This window comes from Anabrus simplex, chromosome 1, assembly GCF_040414725.1.
Source record: "Anabrus simplex isolate iqAnaSimp1 chromosome 1, ASM4041472v1, whole genome shotgun sequence".
Lineage (NCBI taxonomy): Eukaryota > Metazoa > Arthropoda > Insecta > Orthoptera > Tettigoniidae > Anabrus > Anabrus simplex.
Genome location: NC_090265.1, coordinates 1,804,715,334 through 1,804,728,397, shown reverse-complemented (window position 1 = coordinate 1,804,728,397; position 13,064 = coordinate 1,804,715,334). Strand labels below are relative to the sequence as shown.

At 35.9% G+C, this 13,064-nt stretch overlaps 1 protein-coding gene across 6 annotated transcripts in view; it reads right to left on the bottom strand.

Moving 5' to 3' along the window:
• Positions 1–12,055, bottom strand: part of LOC136858765 (zinc finger protein 543) — a 99,463-nt gene extending 87,408 nt beyond the window's left edge. Inside the window, exons 1-2 of one of the 6 annotated variants that reach the window (XM_067138546.2) lie at positions 11,629–12,055; positions 9,647–10,156 (exon numbers count right to left, since the gene is read on the bottom strand). In XM_067138546.2, coding sequence (XP_066994647.2) covers positions 9,647–10,156; positions 11,629–11,661 — 543 coding nt within the window. In that variant the 5' untranslated portion in view covers positions 11,662–12,055. Of the gene's footprint in view, positions 1–9,646; positions 10,157–10,795; positions 10,930–11,060; positions 11,080–11,315; positions 11,400–11,628 lie in introns of those variants that run through there. The other 5 variants (XM_067138549.2, XM_067138548.2, XM_067138551.2 and 2 more) reach the window with 5 other exon arrangements.
• Between the last annotated feature and the right edge of the window lie 1,009 nt (positions 12,056–13,064).

The window sequence follows — 13,064 nt, the reverse complement described above, 5'->3', positions numbered from 1 at the left end:
GTGTGATGTCAGGAATTTTTCCTGTCAATGTCCAGCCAAGAATTGTCTCCATTGCTACTAGTCCTGAACTAAATTGTACCCGTCTACCAGTCCAAAGTTTACCAGCAAAATCAGCTTCAACTAAAATCTCAATATCTGCCGAAGAGCCAACATCACTTAACTCTATATTTTGCAAAGCAAGTTCCTGTATCCAAGGGCCATCTAAAACAGGAGCAATTCGTCCGCAGATCATTCGTTGTCCAAGCACGTCAAAATGGCAATGGTATGATTAGTCCAATTTAAAAAGGTAAAGTGTGAAAACATTGTGTTGCACGACTTCCGTGGTAGCTCCTCCCAACAGTGAATGCTGAATTAAGTCCTGAGAGCGTGGAACATAACCCATTTCAGCAGCAGTGCTGGCCAATATATATGAGCGATGAGATGCTGAGTCGATCAAAAGTCTCGCCTTATGCATTCGATTATTACCGGTACTTCTGACATAAACTACAAGTGTTTGCATTAGAACATTGCAATGATTTGCTACAGGGGCGAGGGCCTCGTCTTTAATATTATTATTATTATTTTGGATCACTGGCCGAGCAACTTCATCCCCTTTGCCACATCACTCTTTCTGAATCTGTCCACACATTAATGCAAAATGCCCCTTTCCACAAATGACACATTTGGGACGATTTTTACATCTCTTAACTAGGTGCCCAACTCGCAGACAGCAGAAACATGCCCTATTTTTATCCACTACTTGTCGTCTTTCTAATAAAGACAAGTCCTGATCTTTAATACAATCTTGAGAACTGTGACCAGAAGAACAAAATAGGCAAATCCTCTCCTCTTTAGGGGCGGTGAGCAGCCCTGCAGCAGTGGGAATATCATTTGAAACAAATATGGATTGCCTCACTGCACCTTTTGCTGTAGGCTTTGTGACTTTCGCTCTAGATTTATCCACATCCCTGAGACCGAAACCAGCCATTGCCATATAAATTCTCTGTTCACTTTCGACCTCAGATCTTAGAAAGTCCACGAGTTGTTTCAGCCGAGCCTTTCCGGGGTCCTCGCCCTGTGTATTAGCCTCTCGCTGATGTGAAGCTAGAGATCGTTGCCATGCTCGTAGAAGTTCTTCAGGCAAACAAGACACCATGAGAGGAAAAAGCATTGCTTCACACCTATCCGTGGTAACCTTTAAAGTTTCCAGAGCCCTTAAGTAACTTTCAAGCCGGTCATATAACGAGCATAAGGTCATGCCAGAGGATAGGTTACTAGCTTGCAATACTAGCCTAAGCAATTTTCTTAACTTATATACATCCTCTCTCCCAAAACGGGACTTTAATGCTTCCACAGCCTTAGGGTAGTTCTCAGAAGTAGCAGGATAACTACTGACCACTTCTCTGGCACGAGAGCCTTCAGTAATGGCTTGAATAAGATACTGGAACTTATCCGAGGGATCTAAACTGGTATCTTCATCAATTTTTCCAAACTGGGCCCAAAACTGTAACCAGTCCTTCGGTTCACCACTGAATTTTTTAAGTTCTAGAAGTGGAAACCTATACGTTCTTTGAGTAAATGAGTCAACACTTGGGGCACTTTCACTGATAGTATTCTGCTGTTCTCTCTCTTTTAACATAGCAGCTACCTTAATCTGCACGTTATTAAATTTACAAATTATATCATCAGTGGCACTAACCTCTTTCTCTAGGTCATCCTCATCCATATCTTGTTCCAACATCAAATCGAATATCTGCTGGTCCAGTGTCCGTAGTTCTTGATGTTTCTCCTGCAGTAAATTAAAGTCCGCTTCAATGACAACAGGATCTGTTTCTTCACTCTCTAAGTTGTTGACGATCTTATTGTAAATCCGCGTATATGCACGTCGATGAATCGCACGAACTTTCATTACCTTATCCATTGCAATTTTAAGCCTTGTCCTGTCGCGGTCGCCAAAATGAGGGAAAAAAACTACCTTTATTCTCGCTACTAAACACTCTTTAATGCTACAATAACAACATTTTGATTTAGCACTGTACAACGATTCGTAGTTCATCTTTGTAAAACAACAAAAGATCCCAATCTACTCTCTTGAAATGCGTTTCTTTGCTTATTTCAAAGCCCTCAAAAACAAATCTAAGGAGAAACAAGAATCAAAGAGGTTACACTAACTGATCTCACACAACAAATGGTATGTTGATAAACAGAGTTAAAAGTCAGGTTGTGACTTCACATTTGTATTATGTATGTATTGAAAAGGTGGTTAAATAATAAATTAATTAGCATCCTACAAATATAAGTGGTATGTTCCGAGCTGTCAGTGGAGAGATGGCGTGGAATGACATTAGTAGATGAATAACTTTGAGTCCTGTTTTTAAAAGTAGGATAGATCACAATATGAAGATAAAGTTGGAATTCAAGAGGACAAACTGGGGCAAATATACGTTTATAGGAAGGGGAGTTAGGGATTGGAATAATTTATCAAGGGAGATGTTCAATAAATTTCCAATTTCTTTGCAATCATTTAAATAAAGGCCAGGAAAACAACATAGGGAATCTGCCACCCAGGCAACTGCCCTAAATGCAGATCAGTAGTGACTGATTGAAGAGACGGCAATAAACTACATCCTTGTTTTTAATTAATTGGGTGAAGGAACGCAATGTGTTTCATATCCATTGTTTTCTTAATGTGGGAAACTGGGAGTGAAATTTCTAGATCCTAATGGGTGGGTAGGAGATAGGGATCTGCGCTCAGATGGCCTTCATTTAAACCGCAGTGGTACATATAAGTTAGGAAATTTGTTTGGAAGGGTAATAGGGAGGTACATTCAGGGAAACGGGATGGCCTAGGGAGCGGTGATAAGGGAACAGGGAACTGGAAATCAAGTAGGGATGACATAAAATTGTTATTTCTGAACTGTAGAAGTATTGTAAAGAAAGGAATAGAATTAAGTAATTTAATAGATATATATTTACCAGATATTGTAATAGGAGTTGAATCATGGCTGAGAAATGATATAATGGATGCAGAAATTTTCTCACGGCACTGGAGTGTGTATCGTAGAGATAGGATAGGAATGGTGGGAGGGGGAGTGTTCATTCTGGTGAAAGAAGAATTTGTAAGCTACGAAAAAGTTAAAGATGAGACACACGAAATTCTAGGTGTAAGGCTCATTTCTAAAGATAATAGGCAACTTGATATATTTGGAGTGTACAGATCGGGAAAGGGTAGCACTGAAGCGGATTCGGAATTATTTGATAGGATAGTCAGCTATGTGGGAAACGACATGGAAAGAAGTGTGATTGTAGCGGGAGATCTGAATTTGCCAGATGTAAATTGGGAAGGAAATGCGAACGACAGGAAGCATGACCAACAAATGGCAAATAAGTTAATATGGGAAGGACAGCTGATTCAGAAAGTGATGGAACCAACCAGAGGGAAAAATATCCTGGATGTGGTGCTGATAAAACCAGATGAGCTCTATAGGGAAACTGAAGTAATAGATGGTATTAGTGATCATGAAGCTGTTTTTGTGGTAGTTAAAAATAAATGCGATAGAAAGGAAGGTCTTAAAAATAGGACTGTTAGGCAGTAATATATGGCTGATAAAGCAGGCATGAGGCAGTTTCTAAAAAGTAACTATGATCGGTGGAAAACTGTAAATAAAAATGTAAACAGACTCTGGGATGGGTTTAAAGAAATTGTTGAGGAATGCGAAAACAGGTTTGTACCTTTAAGGGTGGTAAGGAATGGTAAAGACCCACCTTATTATAATAGAGAAATAAAGAGACTAAGAAGGAGGTGCAGACTGGAAAGAAATAAGAGTTAGAAATGGCTGTGGAAGTAAGGAGAAATTGAAGGAACTTGCTAGAAAATTGAATCTAGCAAAGAAGGCAGCTAAGGATAACATGATGGCAAGCATAATTGGCAGTCATACAAATTTTAGTGAAAAATGGAAGGGTATGTATAGGTATTTTAAGGCAGAAACAGGTTCCAGGAAGGACATTACAGGAATAATTAATGAACAAGGGGAGTGTGTATGTGAGGATCTTCAAAAGGCAGAAGTATTCAGTCAGCAGTATGTAAAGATTGTTGGTTTCAAGGATAATGTCGAGATAATAGAGGAGGAGACTAAGGCCAAAGAAGTAATAAAATTTACATATGATAACAATGACATTTACAATAAGATACAAAAGTTGAAAACTAGAAAAGCGGCTGGAATTGATCAGATTTCTGGGGATATACTAAAGACAATGGGTTGGGATATAGTACCATATCTGAAGTACTTATTTGATTATTGTTTGGTTGGAGGAGCTATACCAGATGAATGGAGAGTTGCTATAGTAGCCCCTGTGTATAAAGGAAAGGGTGATAGACATAAAGCTGAAAATTACAGGCCAGTAAGTTTGACATGCATTGTATGTAAGCTTTGGGAAGGCATTCTTTCTGATTATATTAGACATGTTTGTGAAATTAATAACTGGTTCGATAGAAGGCAATTCGGTTTTAGGAAAGATTATTCCACTGAAGCTCAACTTGTAGGATTCCAGCAAGATATAGCAGATATCTTGGATTCTGGAGGTCAAATGGACTGTATCGCGATTGACCTGTCTAAAGCATTTGATAGGGTGGATCATGGGAGACTACTGGCAAAAATGAGTGCAATTGGACTAGACAAAAGAGTGACTGAATGGGTTGCTGTATTTCTAGAAAATAGATCTCAGAGAGTTAGAGTAGGTGAAGTTTTGTCTGACCCTGTAATAGTTGAGAGGGGAGTTCCTCAGGGCAGTGTTATCGGACCTTTATGTTTTCTTATATATATAAATGATATGAGTAAAGGAGTGGAATCGGAGGTAAGGCTTTTTGGGATGATGTTATTCTCTATAGAGTGATAAATAAGTTACAAGATTGTGAGCAACTGCAGCGTGACCTCGAAAATGTTGTGAGATGGACAGCAGGCAATGGTATGTTGATAAACTGGGTAAAAAGTCAGGTTGTGAGTTTCACAAATAGGAAAAGTCCTCTCAGTTTTAATTACTGCATTGATGGGGTGAAAGTTCCTTTTGGGGATCATTGTAAGTATCTAGGTGTTAATATAAGGAAAGATCTTCATTGGGGTAATCACATAAATGGGATTGTAAAAAAAGGGTACCGATCTCTGCACATGGTTATGAGGGTGTTTAGGGGTTGTAGTAAGGATGTAAAGGAGAGGGCATATAAGTCTCTGGTAAGACCCCAACTAGAGTATGGTTCCAGTGTATCGGACCCTCACCAGGATTACCTGATTCAAGAACTGGAAAAAATCCAAAGAAAAGCAGCTCGATTTGTTCTGAGTGATTTCCGACAAAAGAGTAGAGTTACAAAAATGTTGCAATGTTTGGGTTGGGAAGAATTGAGAGAAAGAAGAAGAGCTGCTCGACTAAGTGGTATGTTACAAGTGATGAAAATCATTTTTCGTCCGTATTGAAAGTTTCATAAACTGTATATAGGATAATATCTTTTGTTTATTTCCACCTATTCAATACATTACAAGAAGTTGGCATTTACTTTAAAACATTATTCAGATGAGACATGTTTCGCCTCTCACTGTGAGGCATCTTCAGTCATTATCAAAAACCTTATTATTTTACCAGGCATCTGGTTAAAGATATTCAAAAATGTGTTTGATGATTATAAGAGAGGTAAAATTTACGTTAGTTATAAACATGTTCATGAAGTAACTAAAAATCTAATATATTGATAAAAACATATGTAGTTCTTTGTTGAATAGGACTTGTTTGATTGTACTATAGTAAAAGAAGGTGGCTTGAAGCCGTAGTCATTAATAGATGTCTAATACATAGTGGAAGGCATAAAATATCAGTTCTATGAGAATATACCTTACATTCAAATGATACTAGAAACTAGTGGATTCAAAGGTAGTAAATATAAAATGTTCAATGAAATAACTATAGATCTAATAAAATGATAAACACATATGTAGTTCTTTGTTAATTAGGACGTCGTAAGATTGTACGGCTTAAAGCCGTAGTCATTAATAGATGTCTAATACATAGTGGAAGGCATATGAAAACAGTTCAATGAGAATATATAATACAAACAATTGATACATAAAAACTGGTAGATTCATAAGAGGTACATTTAAAAATGAAGGCGTCATGTGACTATAAAAGACAGTTGATGGCTTAAAGCCGTAGTCAAAGTTTGAAATGTAGGTCAAATAACTGCTAAATATATGGTAAAAAGATATAAGTCAAAATATACAGCTTAGTATAAAAAATATGAAGGAAAAACATTCCAATTGCTTGACAAAAGTTACTTGACGTTGGTATGCGTTTGTCCGTGATATTTATTGGTCAACATTTCGTACGTTATTTTAGATTTATTCGGCAAGATTGCGTTGACAAGAAGTTCACCAGATGTTTATAGTTGGCCTAATTTGTAAAAAGAAAGTTGCAGAGATGATGATGAGTGGAAATTCTCAACGTTGGTATGGTTTTCTGACGTGAAGGTTGGAGAGCTGTTGTGTTCTTCTTCGATGACAATATATTTTATAAAACGTTGATTGTAAATAATTTATACTTTTGAAGAGTATTATGACTACGGCTTTAAGCCGTACAATCTTACGACGTCCTAATTAACAAAGAACTACATATGTGTTTATCATTTTATTAGATCTATAGTTATTTCATTGAACATTTTATATTTACTTTTTTTTTTTTGCTAGGGGCTTTACGTCGCACCGACACAGATAGGTCTTATGGCGACGATGGGATGGAAGGAAGCGGCCGTGGCCTTAATTAAGGTACAGCCCCAGCATTTGCCTGGTGTGAAAATGGGAAACCACGGAAAACCATTTTCAGGGCTGCCGATAGTGGGATTCGAATTTATATTTACTACCTTTGAATCCACTAGTTTCTAGTATCATTTGAATGTAAGGTATATTCTCATAGAACTGATATTTTATGCCTTCCGCTATGTATTAGACATCTATTAATGGCTACGGCTTCAAGCCACCTTCTTTTACTATAGTACAATCAAACAAGTCCTATTCAACAAAGAACTACATATGTTTTTATCAATATATTAGATTTTTAGTTACTTCATGAACATGTTTATAACTAACGTAAATTTTACCTCTCTTATAATCATCAAACGCATTTTTGAATATCTTTAACCAGATGCCTGGTAAAATAATAAGGTTTTTGATAATGACTGAAGATGCCTCACAGTGAGAGGCGAAACATGTCTCATCTGAATAATGTTTTAAAGTAAATGCCAACTTCTTGTAATGTATTGAATAGGTGGAAATAAACAAAAGATATTATCCTATATACAGTTTAAGTGGTATGTTCCGAGCTGTCAGCGGAGAGGTGGCGTGGAATGACATCAGTAGACGAATAAGTTTGAATGGCGTTTATAAAAGTAGGAAAGATCACAATATGAAGATAAAGTTGGAATTCAAGAGGACAAACTGGGGCAAATATTCGTTTATAGGAAGAGGAGTTAGGGATTGGAATAACTTACCAAGGGAGATGTTCAATAAATTTCCAATTTCTTTGAAATCATTTTGGAAAAGGCTAGGAAAGCAACAGATAGGGAATCTGCCACCTGGGCAACTGCCCTAAATGCAGATCAGTATTGATTGATTTTTAACAGTACTAAATGCAGCACTGGTATCAGAGACCACACGTATGTAATGGCAGCTCTTGTTATGTATGTCTGTGATAGAGGATTAATGTGCTCTCCTTAGTCCCCACCCATTAGGCCTACCTCAACTATACGGCTTGTCATAGCATGCTGGAGGAAGCTAAGTGGAGATAATGCACAACAGTTTCACTCTTCAATTATCTTTTACCAATTATATACAAAACTAGCTGTTAGCCGCAGCTTCACTCACGAGGATTCTGTAATTTGATACAATTAAATGTTCCTTGATACTGCACGAAGACATTATCTGAAAATCCCTAAAATATAAAAACTCACCAAAAAATTGAGTTTCATTTACCCCAGAACCTCTTTGAAACCACGTTTGTGGTATTGCCTTTTGGGGCTAAGGTGACCAGGCTACTGGCAAAGCTAACTCTGCAGCATGCGACATGTGAAAAACAGTCCTCTCTGAATTCGAAAACAAAATTTTATTGTGTGTATTTCTGTAATTTTAAAGGAGATTCCAAGTACCAACTTTTAAGTGTGTAACATTTTAAGATTTTGAGATATATTCATTTTAAAAATCAATTGGAACGGCAATGAAATTATTCAAAATTAAAATCACTCCTATCATAACATATGGACTAGAATTAATTTGGATACACTGCACACAGAGAAATCTGGAACAGATTGAGAAAGTGAAGGCTACTTTTCAAAAAATTTATTATGCCTTTCCAAATTCACACCCTCTCGGCTCGCATACGAGCTCACCAGGGAGCCTTTCTACATTGAGGAACTACGACTACAGCTACTTTTGCCAGCAACTCCTGCATATAAAGGCCTCATGGAAGTGCTTTGGAAAAAGAAAAATGAAATATGGTCCGAGTTCTACACTACAGACGCTATGATCTACAGCGATTGGCAACAAGGGAACTATGAGCTGAGACATTTAGTGACACGCTACGCCGTTCATGGCTTCCACTTCAAAGTGTGAATGACCAGCAAATATCACAATCCAGATGTCACCTGTGTTTGTGTAACAGAAGCTGTGATCGATATCATGCAATGATATGCAGTGAAAGGAAGTGCTCATTCAAAATGCTTTGCAGTGAGGGACAGTGACTATCCTAATAACTATTGTTAACTATTTGTTTTTTGTTTTTCCTGCACATTGTGTGCTTTTCCTCTTTATTATTATTATTATTATTTTAAGAAGAGATCTAAATACCAATTTTTTATGTCTGTAACATGTTAAGTTTATGAGATACACTCATTTTAAAAATTCACCTTTTTCACTTCTTTTCACCCCCTTAAGTAGATTTTCTGAAAACAAAAAAAAAACCACGTGTTTCTTTATTTTTAAAGGAGATTCTATGTACCAATTTTCACCCCGAATTCTACGGAAATTACGCCATGATCGATCGAAACTGGACCAATCAACTTCAAGAGCAAAGACATGTCATAACAAGATATGCAATACATGGCTTCCACCACAAAATATGCGCAAAGACAAAATTCCACAACCCAGCAGATGACTGTGTTTGTACACTGTGTAAGGGAAAGTGCGACCGCTACCATCTGCTAAAGTGCAAGAACAGAATAAAGACTCTAACAGAATACAGCACAATGTAAATTGGGACAACAAACTTAATACTCATTCGAGTGCTCCTTTTACAATTATAATTTTCACGTCTGTAAACTCTTCAGTTTTTGAGATATAGATATACTCATTTGAAAAATTTACCACCCACACCTACTGCCACTTTTCACCCCCTTATTGATGGAATATCCAAAAATCTTCCCTTAGTGAGCACCTACACTGTAATATAAATGTATCCCCAAAATTTCATTTCTTTATGTCCAGTAGTTTTGGCTCAGCGATGATGAATCAGTCAGTCAGTCAGAACATGTTATTTTATATACAGGTGATAACATTCCTGAAAATTTATACTATGAATAGGGAAGAGAATCTATTACTTGACAAAACACACACACACAAAAATATATATCACTCACCTTCTGTTCATACTCTTCTTCACTATTACCAGTTGACTGAGACGATTTAATTTTTTTAGGTGTTGGCTTCTTACGAGATCTTGCCAACATCTTCTGCTTGACAATATTTGGATCATCAGAGCTCAGAGGTAATTTACGATCATCGTCCTCTTCTTCTTTCTCACCCTCAGTCTGTATTTTAATAGTTCTTTTGTAACTAGTAGTCAGTTCCACTTTAATCTCAGCTAACCTAGATTCTATTTCATCAACTTCATCAAGCAGTTTGAAGCACTTCTTACAAATAACATTACTATGTACTGTATCTTCACTAATTTCATGTTCTAACACGGCTCCAATAATGAATGATATAGGTCTCTCTGTTGTAGAAGTACAGACATTTTTATGAAAAATTTCACAACTGTTACGAGAAGAGACACCCAAACGGCTGTTGCATATTAAACAACGTATGTTTTTGGGAGCAGAGTTCTGCTCCCGATCTGTATCAGCAGTCATCTCGCTTAGTTTCTTGACCTGAAACAATAAGAAGAGAATAGAATTCTCTCAATACCCACACAAGCACCTTTTATACTAAATTTTTAATGCAATAAAAATTCAAAGCAATTAGTCTTGGAGCATACAACTTAAATGGAGAAAAATATGAACAACTTAATAAGATACGGTCAAGTGAAGTAAATATGCACTTCCATTTGCTTTAAATTTACTTTCCGGTAATGACTACTGCATTTCAGTCTAAGCAATAAAATATACACTAAGCAGAACCAATTCAATTACATCTCTAATTCGATATAACATTTAAAAGGGATATATTAGGGTAAATTTTTTTTAAAGGCTGTCATGAAACTGCAAGGATTATAAAAAGGAAATAGAATCAAACCCATAGAGCAGAAATTATTAGGGCCTTTAAAAAGTCCCCATTTTATTAAAAGCAGTAGGTGTGATGCACAGCAAACAAAGCAATATACATAGGTATTCTTAACCCCAAAACCCAACCAATAAACCAATGCAATCAAGTTGACAGGTATAGCAAGAGAAAAAAGCAGTGAATTAAACTGTTCTTAAAAATTGTTGCCAACCTACTATACAGTAATATATATGTTTAAATTCAAAGTACTACAAAAAAAATTGTACAAATACAGTGAACATCGATACCATTCATTTCTAGACTGTTAGTATAATGACCACTTGTGGCTTCACTCATTGGTCATTTCTGACAGGTCAATGAAAATTGGTATCATCATAAATAATCATGCTATGGTATAGTTACTGAGGCACCACTAATTGCAATACTATTTATTATGAATTGGATATTATCCAATATGAAGTTTCTGTGTTTCTGCTCCAAAAATATCTTAAATGAAAATGAATATGTCCTCAAGTATGAGTAAAAAAGGGGTATTTGTTTCAACATATTTACTCAATAAATGTCCATTAAGAAATTGTAACTATATAAACAATAAATGTATAACAGGGTAGACTCATTTTGTATTTGCATGCATGATACAATATAGGAACATTACACATGCTGAAGTTAGCAGCCCTACAAGTTATCCATGAAATCAGCAAGCTTATAATATTATCCGTAACATGCAACTGCTAAAACGAGCAGATAAACAATAAAACGAGGTTAATTTCTATACATATATAAATCTATATCAATAAGGAAACGCACTACCACAATATCCCGAAAGACCGTGATCAATAAATTGTTTAAAATTAACTTGTTGGGAAACAAAAGAAAACTTCAACATGTTAGTAGTTGGTAAAATGTATTAATAGCAGAACATACATTTACAACAAGCCACTGGGCAAAGTCAGTTCCAAATAAATGTCCCTACGAATTGCCTTTCAATAATTGAAAAATACACGTATTTTTCTTCTTTCGCTATTCTATACAAATATTTACACATCGAACTAATCATTATCTTGCACTTAAAACTACAAATTGTACAATTAGGAGAGTAAAAAGGTATGTACAAATTTACCTCTATGTAAACTGTGTGTTCAGAGGTTGTCATCGCAAAGCTTGCTTTACCAGGTTAAACATGTCACCATATCAATTAAAGAGTTCGACGATAAATCCGTCTCGAATTAGCGGGCCAAGAGTGCAGAAAAATGAATGCACGGAGGGAAACGAACCCATCCTGCAGTTGATATCTTACCTCCCAACTTCAAAAACTCATGATGATACAGTCTTTAAAAATATTAAATATAGTTTGGCCTCCCAGTGACCCTGGTAGCAGTAAACGTGTTCAATACAAAGAAGAGGCTTCATACAAACATATCAAAAAAGGAAATATACACATTTTGTGTCAAATGTATACTTTTAAGGTAGAGTAGATTAATCAACGGAAACAATCTACACGCTATCATCTAGTTTATTTACGCAACACAAAAATGCTCAGTTGCCAGCCCTGCCCAAACAAAATGGTGAACGTGAAAATACACCCATTTGAGTAACTATAAAGCGTAAAACAAATTAGTACAACAAGAGAATGTTTTAAAGACAATAAATGTTAAATATTAAATCTTAATTCAAATTTAACAAACAGAGTGATTGAATTCACTATCACATAAAGATAAAGATGCTCATATGACTTTGTCATTTGAACGATTTTAATTCCTTTGACAATGTTCCAATAGGCAAGGATTTCCCGAAATCATCAGCAGACGAATGAGTGTAAAATCTTATTAAAAGGAAAATGATTGAAAGACAACTTCATTAGCCATAACCGATAACACTAAAACAGAAATTTCAAATTCTTGAGAACAATTAATTATCTGTTAACGAATTTGATTTATCAGTCCAGCTATATACCTACGAAAGCCACAGCATTTATTGCTCTGCCGATTATTATTTTTCTATAAAATGTTGCTGTGAATTCTGGAATATAGAAGCAACGGAAGTATATTTTTACCTCAGTAAAGGGTAGAATCATTTTTCTGATCAACTTTGATAAGCATTTCTTGCTTTCTCATTCTATAGCATTACACAAAGGAGATTATTTTACAATGGTTTATAATTATGATAACAAGAAAGCTGATATTGTACCGAGCGAGTCGGCAACGCAATATTACATATGAATTAAAATTTAACAGGGAAATTGAATTCACTATTACATAAAGAAAGAGATGCCCATATAACTTCGTCATTTGATCTATTTTACTTCCTTTGACAACCTTTCAATAGGCAATGGCTTCCAGACATCATCAGGAGACGAATAAGTAAAGAGAGTGCTCAAAAAAGAAAATGTCATTATCGTTATAACACTCTATATCACTGTAATAGGAATTTATATGTCTCCTGATAAATCAACAGAAGATGTGACAGAAGTGATTCTAAGTGTAATAGAAGAGACATCAGAAGAAGAAAATGTGATAATCGCTGGCGATCTCAACTGTAGGATCGATCAACCAAATA